The 20,867-nt window shown below is 41.0% G+C and overlaps 1 protein-coding gene across 1 annotated transcript; it reads right to left on the minus strand.

Moving 5' to 3' along the window:
* Positions 1-1,394: 1,394 nt before the first annotated feature.
* LOC103478836 (grainyhead-like protein 2 homolog) lies at positions 1,395-19,435 on the minus strand. Its single transcript, XM_008432911.3, has 16 exons — positions 19,316-19,435; positions 19,011-19,153; positions 18,230-18,416; positions 16,302-16,730; positions 16,149-16,204; positions 15,421-15,637; positions 15,227-15,338; positions 12,096-12,190; positions 5,502-5,660; positions 5,336-5,393; positions 4,443-4,582; positions 4,310-4,347; positions 4,014-4,099; positions 3,833-3,918; positions 3,672-3,736; positions 1,395-2,326 (listed from the first exon to the last, which is right to left on the minus strand). The coding sequence occupies exons 2-16, from the start codon at positions 19,022-19,024 to the stop codon at positions 2,212-2,214; spliced, it is 1,857 nt and encodes a 618-aa protein (XP_008431133.1). The 5' UTR covers positions 19,025-19,153; positions 19,316-19,435; the 3' UTR covers positions 1,395-2,211.
* Between the last annotated feature and the right edge of the window lie 1,432 nt (positions 19,436-20,867).

The following is a 20,867-nucleotide window of genomic DNA, read 5'->3' on the forward strand; positions in this document are numbered from 1 at the left end:
ACAGTGTTTTATTAAAGAATATATTTACATAATTCCATAATTTAATGTGCATTTAACATTTCAAGACAAGAAACAAATAATTTTCCTGTATTTATTTTTTATACATTGAGAAATGACTTGATTTATAAATCAGTCATTGTCAAACATTAAACTACATATTTTTCTTACTTTTTTCCAGAGAATAAATATTTATTACAGTACGTGAACTCTGCTATTGACAGCAAAGGGTGAAAAAAATTCTAACAGAGTAAATTATTTTGATGTCATTTCATAAGCTGTATTAATACACTAATACTTCAGATTGAGATATTTAAAAATACACAAAAAGTGGAAGAATAAAACTATTTACTATACTGGGAACACTGGTCACAGGCTTCAGTCTGCTGGTCACACTGGGAGAACTCAATGACTTCTGAGACGTCCTGGTTCACAGGCTAAAGCCAAGGATAAAAGAGAAATCATCCAAAAGTTTAATAGAAAATACATATACGTTTCCTTCACATTCAGAAAAAGACGTTTTCAGCATGTTGGGCTCTGACTCGTAGCATCTTTATAGCTAAATACCGACATGGTGAACCTGAGCTGGAAACAGACTGAAGACCAGCAGCTCCAGCTCTGATCCTGACTGATCTTTCCTCACAAAATCCTCTGGTTTTTAATGAACTTCTCCTCTAACAGCGGTTTCTCCTCAGCTCTCTCATTAGAAAACAGTATAAAAACGTTAGCTGCTACGCTAACAACCAGCGGTTATTTCGGGCCAATTTAGCTACATAGGAAATATTTTTCGGTTGTTTAGAAGCGAATTTCTGGCTGCAAAGTAAAGTAATTCTGATCTTTCATCCTTACCTGGGGAAGGTAATCCTAATGGATCCAGTTTGTTTCGTAAAACGGTTGAAACAAGTCCACACAGCACAGGACTTAAGGAGCTCCATCGCCCTGCTGCCACATAGAAGACGGCGGACGCTGTTACATACGACTCGGCGCTCCATGAGGGGTCTACTATTGATGTCTATGGTTTCACCTCTCATGCGACCTTTGACCTGCACAACAGAAATGCGTCACCGTGGGTACGGTGTTCTTCTGGTCATGTGTGGTGTCATTTTTCGTACTGAACGTAGCTTTTGGAACTATGGACACAAAGTTAAACGTTGTCATCAGACCAGAACATGTTTCTGTGGAACTTCAAAGGTGTTTTAACCAGGACTGCACCGATAGCAGCTTACCATATTTATACAGTACTCCAATCCAAAGGAAATAATCAAAAAAAATTCAAGGCTGAGATTAAAAATAAAATACAAAATTCTCATAAAAACTAAATTTTAAAGCCTCCAAAAGTGACTTAACCCTCAACATTCAGATGTTGTTGCAACCAGACAAAGACACACACAGACATCTGTGTATAAAACTATATTTAATGATTCATGAATAAGACTGTACATCATGGTGCCAAAGACGGAATGATACAGAAGTTGACAATATCATTTTCAGTATGGCTAAAAGTAGAGGAAAGTAAAGCTCTGATCTGAAATCTCAGAAAGTTGTATAAACCTCTTCAGTTTGGAGCAAATATAAATAACGTTGGAAAGAACCCAGAAAAAAAAGAACCATCTTTACTGCCGTCACGTCATTTTAAAATTCTGAGACATCTATTTACAACTCGCATCCAAACTTTTGACATGCCGAAAAAAAAATACAATCTGAATAAATTCAGAGTAAAAATAAAAACAAGGAAAAACATAGAAGCTACTTTCTAGAGGCATCGTGTACAGCTGTAAACATAGAAAATCTGCCTCAACCATGAATAATGCTATGCTAGATCACATTACATCAGCAGACCAGGCGCCAACAGCAGACCTCACTAGTGTTTATTGTGTTCATCCTGTGGAACCTCAGCAAACCAACATGTTGCTTTATGTAGATCTGGAATATTACCGGCTCCAACGGAATAAAAAAACGGTTCAGAAAGCAACTGCTACAAGGTAACGTTCGTATACCGTCACACATTTTGGCTCTTTGTATAAAAAATCTCCTCTTAACCAGGCAGCCTTGCTAAGACTGCCGCGTGGCGTTCAGGGAACCCTGCTTGGTGCAGTTCTTAACGGTTACCTGCAACGCTTGTGAGTGTCCACCCAGTTCTGTTGCCTCACTCAGCAGGCATCTTCTCTGTCCGTATAATGTAATGACTGAATACGGCACTGAAACCGAGGGAGGTCAGATTTCTGACAGGGTGACGTGAAACGAGTCGGCTGAGCTCTCCAAGGCGAGGATGAAGGTGTCCTCGTTGGAGTAGTGCTGGATGATGTTGTTGTCCATGTTCACCAGGACCCTGTGGTTCATAAAAAACAAGGAATGCTGTTAAAAACGGAAGAGACTACAGAATACAGAGCCAGAGTTATAGCTAATACCTTACTTCCTGGTTATGCCATTATATATTAACTTTATCAAAATGTTTTTGCCCAGCTTGGAATTCATTTAAAAACCTTACATAATATGGTAGCCATTTAGTTTTTTATCCTCACCACTAGTTTCCATTCCAGTCTAACATAAAACAAGACATGTCCACATCACTCCCCATTTTTAGGACAAATTAGCAAAACGTAGCATGATAACATGCATAGGTAATCATGTAGCGGCTGTTAGAAACAGATGTAATGGTGTGCTACATTTGTACAATGAAGTCAGAATTTCCAAGTCCTAAATCACATAATCTGAGTAAAATCCCCAGAAGTTGAAATTCTGATTTGGAAAGATAATATCCAACATGGCTGTCAAATAAATGGCAGAAAGCCGCATTAAAACCCTATTTATTTGCAGTTCCCTAACTTTGTACATTATAAAATCAGTCACACACATATCTCTCATGAACATGTTGCTACAGTACTTAAGCATGTAAGATACAGAGGAAGTCGCTGCTACGGATTTGTGTTGCTAACTGTAGTTAGCACAACAATTAGCAAACTGATGATTTTGGGGACAATATCAAGTAATAGCTTTCATTTTGTTGGTCAAATTGTTTCAGTTAGCAAAAAGACAAGGAATAAAATAAGTAACTGTTACTTTTCATTTCAATTTGCCATGTATCCAAATGTGACTTAAGAAGTTGCAACTTCAAGTTCTGAATGTTAGCATCCGTAGACACGTTATCGCTTCTAGCACTTTAATAATCTGCTGTGGTGTTCTGTTAGTTTGACTTAACTTTGAAAACACCAGAAAATATGTTTTCCTACAAATTAGAATAGAAATATCCTAAATTATGTAGTTTCATTGAAATATTAGTTATACCCAAAGCATAAGCTTATGGATCCAACTTTCATCCTACACACAACTACATTAATACTTTAGGATATTATGCTGCAATAGCAGTTTACTATGCTGTTACATCATGTTGATGCAGCTTTATTGACCATTTTTAGCAACATTTCAGTTTGTTGCATACTTGAAATCACACTTTCACTTACATTCTCCACTACAATGGCAATCATATGTTTGTATAAACACAGCAATTATGTTTTCCTCAATGTTATATTAATTATTTTGGTGGAAGAAAAGTGACCTTTTGAAACCTTAAGTTTATATTACTTTGCATTAGTATGTGTTTTGCTTTCAAAAGCGAGAGCTGAGACTTCCCTTTGGTTAACCACATGTCATCAATTGTCTGTGAACTTTCTCACCCTTTTTTGCTTTTCTGATAAACTTTAGCAATCTTCTCAACAGGCACTGTGTATTTCTCAGAAATCTGTGAAGATGAAGTAAAAAACACATTAAAAGTATTCCAGGTCCAGATGAAGCGTTCCACATTTCAACCATTGAACATCAAAGGCCGATCACTCACCGCCTCCATCAGCGCTCTGAGGGTTGGGGCATGCAGCATTAAGGCATCAAACACCTCATCACACTCCTTCCTCACATACAGCAGAACTAGAACAGAATGAGCAAAGCACTTTTTTTTTTTAATGAAATAAACTATATTTGGAAACAAAAACAAGAATCTGACTGGGATCTGAATAATTCACCTTTCCGTTCCGGCTCCACTTTGGACTTCTTGGGCTGCGGTTGGCAGATCTCTTCCTGACTTGACATCGTTTTCTTAGGCCGCCCTCTGATGAACACATGAACAGACAAACAGTCCAGAATGTTAATACTTGATTTGAAAATCAATTATTTAGAACTCTGACAAAGGTTTTTGTTTCCAAAGTCTCTCCTGTCACGCCACGTTTCAGGACAACACATCTTAACAGTCGAACACAAACCCTCTGTGTCGTACTGAGCTGCAGCAGGCAGGATGTCTAACAGAACCAGTGATGCTCACCTCTCCACAAGAACCTCATCAGTGCTGACGGCAAACACCTGCAGGAAGCGTCAGAAAGAAGTGAGAAGCGTTCGCCCAGATGGAAGCAGCGAGCGTCACAACGGATGTGTCAGCAAACCGACTGGATCCTCACCTGCCCCGCTCTCTGCAGGTTCCCGAAGTGGACATCAGGGATGAACAGGACCGGCTGGGCGTCCAGGTCCAGTATGCTTTTGAACAGCGTGCTTTCGGCCTTCCTGATGGGGGAACTTGGCCCCAAGCTGCTGTTCTTTCCTAATTAAGAGAGACAGACAGAGAGAGAGAGAAAGACAGCTCAGCATTTGTTTTTGAGCAAACTCTTAAAGGGGCGGGAATGTGTTTTTCAGACATTGAGCTATTAAACAGCACTAACAAGTAACTATGTTACCTTCAGTTGTTACAAAAATGCTATATGTTTCAAAAATAACTTAAAAAATTTTTGACTTTGTAATTTAACGCCTTGAAATTGGGTCTCTGTGTCTTTAAAAATTCTTTTTCTGTCTTTCTTAAACTCCGCCTTCAGGAAGTGGTCAAATGGTCCCTCTGTTCACCCTTGGACGTTTTTACTAGCATTGCACTGAGAAGTAGCTTCTATAATGAGCTCAGCAGATGCGCAGTCCCAACAAGTGTTAGCTAATTGCTGCTGGCTAGTCTGAAGGATCTGAGAGGAGGAATTCTGGGGAAGTGCGGCTCTGTGAGGCAGAAGCTCAGAGGAGGAGCTGCACCGTCTTCGAGACGCCATTCAGCATTTGTCACAGCTAAATGGTTGCCATGGAGATTAAAGGATTTCTCAAACATGCATGAAAGAATCAAAGCATGTTTTTGATGAGGGGATAAAATTAGAACATGACGTAAAGCTCAAAAAAGTCGGTTTTAGGTAATACTGCCCCTTTAAAGTATAGTACAAACATTTGCTTTCATAAAAAATGTTTGCTAACATCATTTTACATCAAATTAGCTTAAGTTAGACCTGTTCATTTTTAGAAAGGACAAAACAACACGCATCACCCTTTATCCTCCTCCTTAGCTGCTTCTTCTCCTCATCGCGCAGCTTCCTCTCAGCTCCCTGCAGTGGGGGGAGGAGAGGGGAAACAGTAACTAAAAGAATGGATCCACCCGGGTCCAGTCAGTCACACTGAGCAGTCGGCTCCCGTTGCCTTTGACCTTCCCTCACCTTGTCACAGAAGACCTTGATCTGAGCGAAGGCCCTGTGGACGGGCCGGCTGCTGCAGCTGTTGTAGCTGTAGGTGTCGATCTGGATTATCAGAGGCATGCCCTTCACTCCCTTCTGAGACGAGAAGTCTGTGCTTAGACAGTTGACAGAGATAAAAACCTGGAGGACGAAAAGACAAAAAAAAAAAAAACTACGTCAGACCTTAAACCACGATCAGACTGTTGAGCTGCTGCTGATGGCGGCCAGGTGAACACTTGAAGTATCTTCTTGTAAAACACCTGGGAAGAGTTCTGATAAATTAAAGAGAGATTATATTTTTTCCTGTTTTAGCTTCCCTTCATTGGCTCCCTGTTAAATCCATGATTCTCCTTTTCACATATAAAGCCTTTAATAATCACCTCCATCATACATCAGCGATGTGATTGGTCCGTATGTTCCCAACAAAGCACTTTGCTCTCGGACTGCGGGTTTATGCTGGTTCCTAGAGCTTCTAAAGGTAGAATGGGAGACGGATCCTTTAGTTCTCAGACTCCCAGTTTTAGTCCATGAGGCAGACACCTGGTCTACTTTCACAACCAGGCTTAAAACTTTCCTTTTTTGATAAAGCTTATAGACGTATACGGCTGTAAACTGAAGGAAAGACTGACCACTTTTCCTCATTATGCTACATTCTCCTACGTCTCTCCAATTTTGCATATTTCAACCTTTAATTTGATGTTTTCTCTGTGACATAATTGCAGTGGCCATTGTGCAGCCCGAGTCAGAACTGTGTTTATTTAAACTAGATCATCTGAAAAGATGATCTTGACACTTCCTGGTGTTTATGATGGACATACCTGATTACTGTCACAACTGCTCGTGGGTAAACCCAGATCACTATCACAGCCTCTGCTTTCAGGCCTAAACAACAGCTCCACAGATGTTCGCAACTGTTGTTTAAACGCAGGTTGCATTGATAGAAGGACGGAGAGATGAACATAAAACCAATGCTTGGTGGAAGGTATCTCTCACACTGGGGTGAAGGATACAAGAACCTGGTTGATAAGAAGTTTGTTTTAGTTAGGCTTCTATTTTGAAAGTACTAATCCCTCTCTGTTAAGATCAACTTCCTGAAGGTAAGATTGATGAACTGCACAACCTAATGGCTTCACCTGGTGGGACTCCCCTATTCGTCCACCTCAGGGACCCAAAGGAACCTGCCTCCATTACAGCCAATTTGGAGATTATGCAGCCCTCAGATGTTTACACCAGGAACGCATGTGACATGTGCTCATGTTTTATAATACAACCACCAGTAGGTTTTATTTTATTTGACTTCCCTATTTTGTCTGCAACCCATCAGCTGATGATCTTCACTCAACTTTTTTCAGGGATGCCTCAGAAACTGCAACTCAATCATGATCCTTCCACTTATGCCCCCTGGTGCTCATTCTGGGGGTAGCAGCTCATCATGCAAATCCAGATGATTTGCTGGCCTTGATGTATCCAACTACAGTCAAATCAGATCGTTCCTTCTGGGCTCTTACCTCAGAGAGTAACGCTTTTCCTCTACAAGCCGAGTTAACATGGAAAGCAGCATGTAGACGGTTTTTCTTCTTCTTCTTCGAACATTACTTTTAAGTTTTAAGGAGTTTTTTTTTAACCGTTAATCATGGTGAGATGATTGAGAACTGGTTCTCAATTCCTACGTCGTCAATCCCACCTCAGCAAAACGAGGAGCCCTGGTTCTACACCATCACAACCAGGGTCCCTCCCTCCCATCAAGAATGTACCAAAGACTCATCTCTTCCAAGAATACCTCATCTGACTAACCTTTAACACATCTGACTCACATCTGCAACTCCTTACATGTTGGCCTTAAAGCCTGCCAACATGTGCCATCACAGTCTTAGTCCTCCCTTAAGTACCGTTTCCCCACACTTGATCAGATAAAAACCACCTGGTTGACAATGCCATGGCACTTTGAGCTCTCTCGGTAAACACCTCTCTGTTTATAGTTGGTATGCAGGTAAAAAGAAAAGGAAAGTGAGAAGAAATCCACGGTCCATGTCTGGACATGTTTGAGAGCCAGCAGGATGAGTGGGATGTGACAGGAGTTTCTTTCTTCCTCCCAAAGACAGAAAGAAAGAAGCATTCATCTGTTCCACCGGTGTAGGGACTGTGTAGGCTGCTTGGGTTGTTCCCTCTTAATAAAGTTATTCTGCCAAGTACAGACAAGGGAAAACCACGTTTCCGTGACTGCCTGTCCATCACAGTTGTTCTCCGTGACTGCGCCAACACCCTTCCCTTGAATCTAAAAGGTAACGCAGCAGACGGCCAGGTACTGTTATTCAATCCACAGACCGCCTCCATTTTAAAAAATGTGAAGTCTTGACAGTTGCTAGGTGAGTGTTAACATAACCCCAACATGTAAAGACCTCAGCAATGCCATTAGAGAAGCAGCTGTTGCTAACCATCATTAAGCTAACGCTAGCGTGGCTGCCGGTCTTCCAAGGAGTGAACGTTCCAGAACATTCCCTGAAGCATTGTTTGGAGAAACTGCTAAAAACCCCAAGAGCTCCATAATTACCCCAGAAGTCATTTTGGTATAAGATGAGATCACAGAGTAGCTAATCTGATAGCTAGCATAAACTACATTATAGTGTTCATGAGTTTAGGATTTATCAGTCTTATGAATAAAATCTAAAAAAAAAATTTTTTTTAAAGTCAGTGTGAAGGTTGAGGCAGCTCCCTTATTACACTCACATCATCCGGAAAGTATTCACATCACTGCACTTTTTCCGTATTTTGTTATGTTTTGGTACATTATTCCAAATTGTGTCTGCTTAATTTCACTCTTCAAAATTCTACACTCAAATGCCCCATTATGGTAAGGCAGAAAAAACAGTTTGAGTGTTTTGTAAATTTATTAATAATAGAAAACCAAGACGTAACATTTAGTCTTTGCTTAAGAATTTGTTGATCCAGCTAAGCAGCAATTGCAACCTCAAGTTTGTTTGATTGCGATGCCACACGCTTAGCACACCTATTGATAGGCAGATAAGCATTTAATTTTTCTTTGCAGTTCTTAAGCTCCATCATGTTTGGTGGAGACCAAATTAAATTCCTGAGACTTCCTTCCACTATCGCCTCCAAACTGACCTGAACAGAATCTGAAAACTGCGGCAGTCTGCGATCCAGCAGCAGGTGCAGTTGTTACATGTGTGAGAACCTCGGTTTTTTGACCCCCCCACCCCAAGTCGTGAAGCAAGAACAGTCTGTTCATGTAAACCTCTAATCATTTTTTAAAAATATCAGTCTTGTAACGTATCCATGGCTTACATCAGACTTAACGAAATAGAAGAAAGCAGTAAGCGTGTGTGAGAGGTTGAGTGTGAGGTGTGTGTGTGTAAGCATCGACAGGTTTGATGAGTGGAAAAAAAATGTTCCATGAGAACCTAGAAAGTTTGTATTCTCTGGTCAAATTAGAGCAAAGCCACAAAACGGGCATATCAGCAGGATAATTACTATAATAGAATGGCTGAAAACAAACAAAAACATTTTTTTTACAAAGAAATCAAGGTCTAGTCAAAACCCAGATCTTAAACTGTGTCTGGATTTGAAGAGAGTTGTGTCTTCAAACTTCAACATGTTGCAGCAATGTCTGTAAATAAACTAGCTCCAAAGATTATCTGCAACAAACTCATAAAGCAAACAACTAGAGAGATAAATTACTGTTAGAACTGGGCTTATTAACCGATACTCTGCTGGCTGTTATAGAAACAAAGTTATAATTTATTGATAAAAGCAGAGTTTTTATTTTGTTTCGTCAGTCATCAACAAATAAATCAGTTGTTCTCTTGTGAATCTGTAAGTGATTTAGTGCACAGTGATGACAGAAGGTCACAGTGTCATTAAGTGAACAGGAACAGTTCACAGAGCCATTCAGAAAAGCCCCACTTCTCATAAATCTCACATTTTGGGGAGTTGGAGGGAAGCGTAGGAAAAAAAAAATCCTCAATTTCAAAGACTTCAAATAAAATCAACATGTTGGTTCAACTTCTAAAACTCAAACCACACCCAAGACGAAAAAAGAAAAATCACAGTTCGTCCCCGGCAGAGTACAGTGTAAACACTCCTCCACGCGGCTGTCTCACAAATTTATCTACATGGAGGAACATATTCTCATGACTGATGCCAAATCGCATAAACCAAATACAAACACCTGTAGATTTTTCCGGTAAAACGGGACGGGCGGCTTGAGCAAACAGGTCGGCGGAGACGGATAACGGTTAGGTGAGCTCTCACCGCGACTCAGCGATCACTTTCCCACTGCGCCGCATCAACAGCGTCGTGCCCCAACCTGCAGAGGTGAGGGCTGATTTCTGTGAAAGCCTAAAGCGCAAATGGGCTTCCTACACAGCTCCGCCGATTCCCACCTCCTCCGACCAAAGCCATTTACAGTTCCTCCACCAGCGCCACATGCGCTGCTGCCAGCATCAGTGGAAGTGTGTGTGCGTGTGTTTGTGTGTGTGAGTGTCTGAGTGCAGGAGGGTTGCTGTGTGTGTGTGAGGGCGCTCAAATGCCCTCGTAAAAAGTGGAAAGTTGAAGAGGACGTTGTGAAGTGGCGGTTCGGTGCCGTCCGGCGCTCCGCCGGCCACAAAGCAAACACAAACATGCTGCTGGAAGACTCACTAGCAATGAGGATGGAGCAGCTTGTTGCTTGGCAACAACAGACTGCAGCAAATAAATAAATGAAAAAAAAAAAAAATTGTGCCAAATAATGATCCCAAAAATCTAGATCAGAGATCAGTAATGTTTGCAAAGTGAAATCTGAAGATGAAGTAACTGCAGCAGATTTACACAGAAAAGGTCTAGTCAAAACCCAGGGAAGGCTGGGCATGGCAGGGTTGTGGAAAAACAAATAATGTTGATCTAATGTGTTGACTTAAAGATTCGAAGACTTCATTTTGAGTAGAAAGATTAAAAACGCACCCATACAGAAGTAGAAGCACTAAAGTCCTAGGATGTTTTTTACTGATATAATAATGACATTAACTAGCAGTCACACCGAGTAATAACATGGGTGAAATAAATGCTTTGAGCAACTGGAAATTCATTTCACTCTAATTGCCACAGCAAAGCGTATAAAAGATAAATCATAAGCTAAAAGATGTCAGAGTGCATGTTTTAATTATTTCATATTATTCAAAAAACAAGGAAGAAAAAAATACAAAGATGAAACCACAGAGCACCAACTCATTCCATCCTAACAGAGTCGTCGTGGTGAATTTCACAGCCTTCACTGCAATAAAGAAAATGAGGCCACATCTAAAGCAACACACGGTGGCCACACCTGGAACACACCTGGAACACACCAGGAACACACCAGGAACACACCTGGAACACACCTGGAACACACCTGGAACACACCTGGAACACACCAGGAACACACCTGGAACACACCAGGAACACACCAGGAACACACCTGGAACACACCTGGAACACACCTGGAACACACCAGGAACACACCTGGAACACACCTGGAACACACCAGGAACACACCTGGAACACACCTGGAACACACCAGGAACACACCAGGAACACACCTGGAACACACCTGGAACACACCTGGAACACACCTGGAACACACCAGGAACACACCTGGAACACACCTGGAACACACCTGGAACACACCTGGAACACACCTGGAACACACCAGGAACACACCAGGAACACACCTGGAACACACCTGGAACACACCTGGAACACACCTGGAACACACCTGGAACACACCAGGAACACACCTGGAACACACCTGGAACACACCTGGAACACACCTGGAACACTCCGCTTCAACAGTTCACACGATGGGAATGTCAAAAGAAATCAGCCAAGATCTCAGGAAGAGAACTGATGAGCTGCACTAGTCTGATGAACAATTTATCAATGCTTGAAGGAGCTGCGTTCACCTGTTCAAACATTACACAACAATCACGCCGCTCAGGAAGGACACGGGTTCTGTATTCCAGAGATGAACGGGTTCTGGTCCAAAATGTGCAAATCAACCCCAAAATAAAAAGTCAGAACTTTGTGTAACCTTCAGCATCCGCAGTGAAACGTTTTCATGTTCACTAAGCCGTAGAAGAGGAGAGTACAGTGAACACATGAGGAAACCTGCAGCGGAAACCTCCTGAAAACCAACAGAGCGCAGTGAAGGCGTGTGGCAAACTGTAAATATTTACAGTCAAACCTGCAAAGCCGCAATTACCAGTCTGCGTTTCTGTACAACCGTTTAAAGAGCGATGCTCGGACCGAGTGTGAGAGGACAGGGTCACTGCTGCTGGCCGCAGACTGCCTGCAAATATGGCTTCTGTCTTCATCCAAGTGAAATTAAAGTGGAATGTTTGTAGTAGGCCGTACAAAACGTTTTAATTTTTTTTTGCTTTTATATGCTCAACAATAAGTTCAACATGAAATAGTTTAATGAATGGAAGTGAAAATGGGTCTGTAATTCATGTGAGATCTGACGGACGGACATATTGGACTGCATGTCGTCGTGGTAATCAGCCGGGTTCTGAAAACTTCAAATCCCAGCATGCTGTTGGCTCTTACCTTGGCTTCTTCGCTCACATCCCAGGTGAAAGACACGGCGTTGTAGGCGATTTCCTCCACGTTCCCAATGGTGCTGAAGCTCTCCTTATAGTCGGCTGGATGCAAAGACAGGAAACACGAGAGAACCATTTCAGATGAGGAGCTCCGGGGCAAACCTGTCATCATTTTTAATATTTCAATGCAATCTCAAAATTACAACCAGGGGAATCTAACCTAAAAGAACTTTAAAGTCGAAAAAGATTATGATTTAAAACCTTATTTTTGGGATATTGTATCCAAAAAACTGTACTGGACATTAGGGATGCGATAATGTGAAAATTTGAGTTGATATCAATGTACGATGTTAATATTACTGTTATGACCGATAACTGAGATATGTATGCATTTATATAGATGAATATGGAAAGCAATGAATAGCTAAGGAGGAGAAAATCCTATTTTACAGCTTTTTTTAAGGTTAAATTGATTAACAGGAATATTTCAAATGGTTTTGTGGGTGATAGGGAAGATTAAGTTATACAGCACTATAATGTCAACACTTCATTCCATCAATGAAACAACATGGTGGTGAGATCATGGATTCAACTGGAGTATTTCCCAGATTTTTCAAAATTCCACATATTACAAACACATTGTTTAACCTAAAACTTTCAAATTCACCAGTTCAACAGACAAAATAATCCAAATATATCGGGACTTAATATTTTTGTGAAGCTTGAAAATATAAAGTTTATCAATCTATTTGACTAAACAAACCTTCTGAACTTTCCTGAACTCATAAACTGCAGGTTGTTCAGCAGTCTGCCGAAACAATCTGCAGAGTTTATGAGTTCAACAACTTTTGTTCCTCCTTTTATCACGATGTCACCAGGTGACTCTGAACCCATCCAATCACTGAATAGATGCTTAGAACAGATAAATGTGTGGATGTGCCAAAACTTTCTCCAGCTAAACAGAAACAAAACTGAAGTTATTATCTTTGGACCTAAAGAGGAACGAACTAGAATCAATGCACAGCTTCAGTTATTACAACTAAAAACCAGCGATCAGGCCCGAAACCTGGGAGTAGTGATGGACTCTGACCTGAACCTTCAGAGCCACATTAAGACAGTCACAAAGTCGGCCTTCTATCACCTGAAGAACATCTCTAGGATTAGAGGACTTATGTCTCAGCACGATCTAGAGAAACTCATCCATGCATTTATCTTTAGCCGCATTGATTACTGCAACAGCGTCTTCACAGGTCTGACTAATAAATCAATCAAACAGCTGCAGCTGATCCAGAATGCTGCTGCTCGGGTTCTCACTAAAACCAGGAAGATAGAGCACATAACACCAGTTTTAAAGTCCCTACACTGGCTCCCTGTAGCTCAGAGAATAGACTTTAAAATACTGATGTTAGTTTATAAATCTCTGAACGGTTTAGCACCACAATACCTTAAAGATCTGTTATTACTGTACCAACCGTCTAGACCCCTCAGATCTTCTGGTTCTGGTCTGCTCTGCATCCCCAGAACCAGAACCAGACGAGGAGAAGCAGCATTCAGTTTCTACGCACCACAGATTTGGAACAAACTTCCAGAAAACTGTAAAACAGCTGAAACACTGGGTGCCTTTAAATCTCAACTTAAAACCCACCTGTTTAGAGTTGCTTATGGCTAAATTAGGGTTAGAGTGCGGGTTTTGATGTCTTCCATGTTTTTATGTCTTTAATGTTTTGAATTTTTTTTTTTTTCTTCTTTCTTTTATGTATGGGGAAGAAAGTGAAAAATGAGGGTGGAAAACGATGAAAATTACAGTGGAATGGAAATGGAATGGAACCAGTTAAAGTCCGCGGGAGGGCAGACTCCTCTAACTATAAGTTAGTTAAATTCTGTGTGGGACGGCGGCGTCCTCTGGTAAGAAGTTAAACCCTGAGAATCCTAGGCACTGTCAGGTACAATAAAAGCAGTTAAAGTCCGCGGGAGGGCAGACTCCCCTAACTCTAAGTTAGTTAAATTCTGTGTGGGACGGCGGCGTCCCCTGCTAAAGGACGGCGGAGTCCTCTATGAAATAGTTAAATTCCGCAAAGGACGGCGGAGTCCTCTATTGTTAGTTAAATTCCGCAAAGGAAGTTAAACCCTGAGAATCCTAGGCACTGTCAGGTACAATAAAAGCAGTTAAAGTCCGCGGGAGGGCAGACTCCCCTAACTCTAAGTTAGTTAAATTCTGTGTGGGACGGCGGCGTCCCCTGCTAAAGGACGGCGGAGTCCTCTATGACATAGTTAAATTCCGCAAAGGACGGCGGAGTCCTCTATAGTTAGTTAAATTCCGCAAAGGACGGCGGAGTCCTCTATAGTTAGTTAAATTCCGCAAAGGACAACGGGAGTTTGTTTTTTTTTTATTTTTATTTATTTTTTAAATTTCTCTCTTTCTCACTGTTTATTTCTGTTTTTATTTTAATTATGTAAAGCACTTTGAAATGCCTTGCTGCTGAAATGTGCTATACAAATAAAATTTGATTGATTGATTGATTGATTGATCCTCTTATCTTACACGCAGTATCTCTGAGTAAATCCAAATCTGATGCGCAAATATTTTCACTTCTTAATCTGACTTCCAACTAAAAAAATAAATAAATAAAATCATCCCAGCACACCCCGGTCACGCATTCATTTCCACTCTCTTACCCACTATGCAGCAAGTCCATGCCAGCAGCGTTAGTGGCGTGAACTTGCCACGCACAGAAAAACCCACTAGTGGATGACAAATCTGGTTCATTCCTGAGTTTTTAGGCCGCAGGTTGAGGCCTGCCTCTGTAATGATCATACAGGATATGGCCGCAATCCAGGCCTGCACTCATTACTCCGTAACGTCTATGCAAATGCAGCCCCACTAGCTGTCTGTTCACATGACTCCTGTGGGAATCGAACATCAACTGTTATTCAAATCTAATCCGGTTTTACCGCACAGCAGGTGGAGGGATTCACTGTCAGGTGTGCCGCCTGATCTCACCTTGTTTTTCTTGTAGAGTAAGTGGGGGAAGTTAGCGGTTCCTGAGAGTAATAGCTAATGCTAACCTGTGTGAAAAATAATAATAATAATAATAATAATAATATATACATATATATATAAATTTTAAATCCTCTTACCAATATCCAGTACCCTTTGCTTCGCAGTATGTTGTCTGGAATGCCAGTACTTCCAGTTCTTTAGCTGGTCGTCTCTGGACTTGTCCTCCCCAAACACCACCATGATCACACTCTGCGTGACGAAACATAGTCACACAGCGTTACAAGAGCCGAGCGCGTCGAGCTTTTAGCTGGGACTCCCGAGGATCCCTCACCTGCACCACGGTGTCCCGCTGCAGGTCGGAGCCTCCCAGAGAGGCGCGCCGCTCACCGCTGGACGCCGGGCCCCTGGGCTGACAGTGGGCCGACCTGTAGCCGCTGTCAGACAGAGACAAGGCGTAGAACTGGCCCCGGTTCAGGTAGGCCATGGGACCGTCTCCTTGGCGCGGCCGCAGCGACATGTTGGCCTCCAGGCTGTAGGTGAAGCAGTCACTGCAAGACATCGAGTTGTCAAATCCTTCAACTGTTTTTGTCATAGCAGTTTACGAACAGGTCATGGTAGTGAACATATGGAAAGGTTTTTACCAATAATTCAAATCATGTGGTTTGTATTCCACTCTAAGGCTGGAGCTGACGATTAGTTTAGCAATCAGCTATTCTATCAATTATTCTGATGAGTAATCGGAAAAAAAAAAATACTCTGCAGATTTTTCATTTAACCACTCAAGCTTTTTATACAATGTTAAAAAAACATCAAAAGATGTAATTAATAATTAAAGTTTATTGATCTTTGAGAAACTAAACTTGAATTATTATGTCGTCAATGTATTTCTTGAAACGGTCTAAAAAAAAAACTAAAAACGCCCAATATTACAGTTTATCGCAATAATTTCTGGGACATTTTACCACCCAGTAATTTTTGTCATCATGGCAGGCCTATCTGACAGGTTGATTCATTTAAACCTTTAGTACCAGAAGGTTATGTGTGAACATAAAGTCTCACATTGGTAGTTGATGGAAGGACGTGTCGACTCGTGAAGATCGACTTCTGTGATAAATCTGTAACAAACAAAGAAAGCAAGTGTGTTTTGAAACAACGGAAAGTAGAGCAGAAGACGGGGAACACAGAACTCGTATGCAGGAAGCGGCACCTGACCTCTTCCTCCCGTGGTTCCTCATACGTGCTGTCTGGAGGGCTGCTCTGCTCATCCTTTTGGTACCCAGAGAGTGATAAGTCGTAGCAGCTCTGCTCATAAAGCATCCTCAGCTGCTCTCTGGGTTCCTCCAGGTGGGAACTTAAAACCGGAGTGGACGCCTGGGACTCCGTTTTCACCAGGGCGAGAGGCGCACAGCCGCCGCCACCCCTACCGTCTCCTCCTCTGGTGTCCGAGGCAACGGCGGCAGCGGCACGCTTGGAGCCGTGGTGTTCCGCCGTGGAGCCGTTCAGGGACAGGTTCACCGGCATGGACCTCAGGGCCTGGCTGTGGTGATCCAGGACTTCCGGGCCGCCGTAGGCGTTGGACACGGCAGCGGAGGGATCCGGGGGCGGGACACCGCCGGATGAGCGCTTCCTCTCTCTAGGAACCTGAACAGATTTACGGCAACAGAAAAGATAAGAAATAAAACCTGAAGTCATTACCAAGACCCACACAAGGACAGAAGGGGAAAAAATGATGTATGAAGGTCTAAAGTCATTCTCATTAAAATGACTGATTATTGTGATATTAAAAAACAAAGTAAGAGATCATTTCTGACCTTTTTTCACTTCCCTTTCACTTCTAGTCACCACACTGTCACCAACTCAGCAACTTTTAAGCTATATTTAGCAACATTCCAGACAAAGGCATAATTTCATTTTGGCGATTCCGATGGTCTAAATCAGAATCGGCCAGTCAGGCTTTTTAAAGATCGGTAAAGAAAACTGGATTCGGTGCAAACCTAATCATTCATGTTGAGGATTAATCACCACACACAGAAAATAAGAGTACATACACACCTGCTACATTTAAAATTCCTCTGATAACAACAAATAACGTCTGACTGTTCTAGTTCCATTTTAATGAAGAAATTAGAGGGACTGCATTGTCAAATACAAATTAGTCTGGAGAAAAGTGATAAATGTACTACAGTGATGTAAATCAGGCTTTGTGGTTGGTTGTTTTTCTTCAGCTGGAACTGAAGCACACATACAAAGTTTTCTCAAATCTCCACTTTGGTTGGGCTTTTTATAAGTAATAGAGTTTCTGTGGCCGAAAAGGTTATACTTAGCATTAAAAGAAATAAATAATATATATTTGTATTTATATAAAGATCGAAAGGAATCCTTTTGGTCACGTTTTTGAGATGCCAACCTGGTATTTTAAAAGGATGTGTCTAGGTTTTTTATATTCCATTAGAGTGTGTGGATTTTTGGTACATATTGTGTCCCAAAAATCAATGACCTCCAAATAATAATAATAATAATCAAACCGTCATCTGAGGTTTGTGTCGCTGCTGTAGTTTGATTGTTTCAGTCATAATTTAACATTTGAGAAATGAAACTCTCTCAACGTCAAAATAAACACAAGAAATTAAATGGAATCATGATCATAATTTATGCGATCTGTAAAAGTTACCTATTACTTTACACATGGACAGCACATATGGTGAAATTGCTCAGGGATTTTCAAAATAAAACACAGAAAACGTCTGAAAAGATGCAGACATGTAATGTTGAAACAAGAATTCTGAAATATTTACCTGTCAATGTTTGACATTCAACCTTTCACTAACTTTAGACTTTATAAGTGCTGTCCATGTGCAAGACAAGAGTGAACTTTAGTGTTTAGATTTTTGGCACATTTATTCAGGAATCTAGCTAGTTGTGCAACTGAAACACAAGACATTTTTGATACTACACAAACGTCCATTAGTGGAGATCATGAATTCCCAGTAGATGGGATGCTAAAGTAACTTCCCCCAATGGGATCTTGCAAAATCTTTTCACTCTCTCTGTCTAAAGTACATCTTTTTCATCCCTTAAATGTCAATTATCAAAAATGCACATTTTTCCACTATTTTGCATGCAAAGCCGTCCTTTCTGACCTTGTAGTAGTCATACAGCAGCCCCAGAGCTGCCACACTGTCCTCATCCCCATTAATGCTCATCATGGCCTTGGTGGCAGCGATCAGAGGGTTCTCCAGGTAGTTCTTCCATGCCTCATCCTCGCTGCTGTACACTCTGCGGGGGGCCACCGACATTTCATTTGGCACCACCACCACCAGCCGTTTACTGTTGAGGCGATGGGAAAGTAGGAAGAGACAGAGAGCGTTGGGTGTCAGATCAAAGTCAATCTGTCAACACGGGAAAACAGTCTGTGGAGCCAACAGGCATGCCGCAGGCTGTTTCTCACCAGACTTCTGTCAGATTTTGTGAACAGGGTCCATTTCAGATGTGCTAAGAACACAAACTATGACTGTAAATCATATTTTTTGTCACACACAATACTCAAAAGATAACCATAAAACATCTTCGTTTGAGAATTTGCTATAATTTTGAATCAGAAACAGCTTTAGCAGCCAACACATCTCATATGTTTATCCATGTATCCATCCATTTTCTTGCACCCTTGTCCCTTAATAGGGTCGGGAGGGTTGCTGGTGCCCATCTCCAGCTAACGTTTCGGGCGAGAGGCGGGGTTCACCCTGGACAGGTCCTCATATGTTTATGTTGCGCTTAAACAAACTTTCCTTTTCTTCCCCCAGTAAGCTAGGTTCTAGTTGAGCTTAATTATCTAAATATTGATGGGGTTTTATTAGTACTACGCATGAATTTCAAACCAGCGTGTAAAAAAAAAGAGAAGTAACATTAATGGCTTTGTCTTACCTATCCAGGTCCATGTTGCACTCTGTAGTAATTTCTTTGGACTGGCGCGAGAAACCGGTGGCCTTTCGAGTTGGATCGGGTCACTTTGTTTGGGGCTCTTCAAACTTCGGCAGTCTGGACCCCTGAGGCTGTCTCTGAGGAGGCTCCCGATGAAAATAACCAACAGAAAGTCAATAATCTTACCAGCTACACCGTGGTCCAGTGTCCATGTTATTACAGTCAAGTTACAAAAACAACAACACCAACAAAACATCAAACTGACTCCATTAAGAAGAAACTTGTGTATAACTGGACAAGGTTTATACTTAGTTGCGTGGGATAAAGGTGTTCAATGCAGCACCTAAAGAGGCAGGACGAATGAGGAAACGGGGGCGACTTCGCTGATTGGTCAAGCGACTCCATACAGGCGGTGCATTCTTGTTCCTATTGGTGGATTCACAGACGAGAGGGTTGACTTAAAAGGACAGGGAAGCGATGTGGGCTGCACGTTTATTATTTATGTGGTTTAGGGAAATAATTCAGAAAACAATAAAAACCAGATGGTTTACATGGAATAAATTTTAATTCTGGATTAACACTTATTGGTCCTTTGAGGGATTTTTACTAATTTTGTGTTGGTGCAAAGAATATCAAATAGCATTCTTGTATTGTCTGCAGTATTTTTATGTACTCTAAATATTCTTTTATATAATATATATATTTATATATTTTTTTCTACTTCTAACATAAACAGGAAAAGACACCAGGAAATGTTTTTCCACCCCAGGCATCCGGTTTCAATCATCATCAGTTCTTATGATGTCACATACATGGCGAGTCCACAACGTCTTCAAATTGTAAGTATTATTTTTTTATTTGCCATTTTTCTGTTCTCTTTAAATACACATACTTTCTCTGTTTAATTGCTCTATTGTTCTCTTTTGTAGGTTTCTGTAAGGTGCAGTGAACAGGAATGTTCTGTCATTGATTCTCACTGTCATGTTTTATTGTCACACTTAAATTTTCATGTTCATGTGTTCACTTTTGATGTGTAAGCTGATGTAAAGTTCATAAAGTTGTGAGTAAAATTGGACAATTTTAAAATGTCGGTAATAAAACAAAATATTTGAATTACCTTGAACATCTTGTGTAATTAATCTTTCCATGTAATTTTAGCCTAAAACAATGTAAGTACTGTAGTGTAGTTATGCATGTCATTTACAAAATAGGTACGTAGGAATAAAGACTTTCACGAGTAATTGAAATTGTAGTTTATTATCAATAGCAGGAAATCAAAAATAAAAATTAAGTGTGATTTAAATGCATTACTAATACATTAATAGTATATTTAAATATATATATATATATATATATAGTGCCCTTTTGGTCAAATTATTTTTTGTTTTTGGTATTATTATTTCCTAAGCCCTCTTCTGACACATAAAAACATGTGCTAAAATTCTTTGCTTTTTTGTTTCTTTTTTGTACAACACAATAAGCCCTCCGGTCACCTTGTTACCTTTGACCTTTTGCCCGTGACGCATGACGCAGTTGCCTCTCGCGCAGTCAGATGAGGTGGCTAACTGGAGCTCAACGTAGCGAACGTTCCAGATTACAGAACAGTTTTTGGTGAATTAAAAAAACATTTTTGGTGAATAAAGTGGAGTAGACTTGCTACTTGTCAGATGACGGAAAACGTTGAAGTGTCGTTTCTGCTTCAGCTCGGAGTCGCAGAGAGGTAATGAAATACAACAGACACTGACAGGCCTCTGCGTCTGCCTTTCTCTGAAGAACTACTGAGTGGGAGGAGACAACCAGGTGAGGAGAAACTGTTCTTATCTATCGATTCAGTATTTTATCATACAGACATTAGGCTGT

Source organism: Poecilia reticulata, chromosome 16 (genome assembly GCF_904066995.2).
Source record: "Poecilia reticulata chromosome 16, P_reticulata-male-v2, whole genome shotgun sequence".
NCBI classification, from domain to species: Eukaryota; Metazoa; Chordata; class Actinopteri; order Cyprinodontiformes; family Poeciliidae; genus Poecilia; species Poecilia reticulata.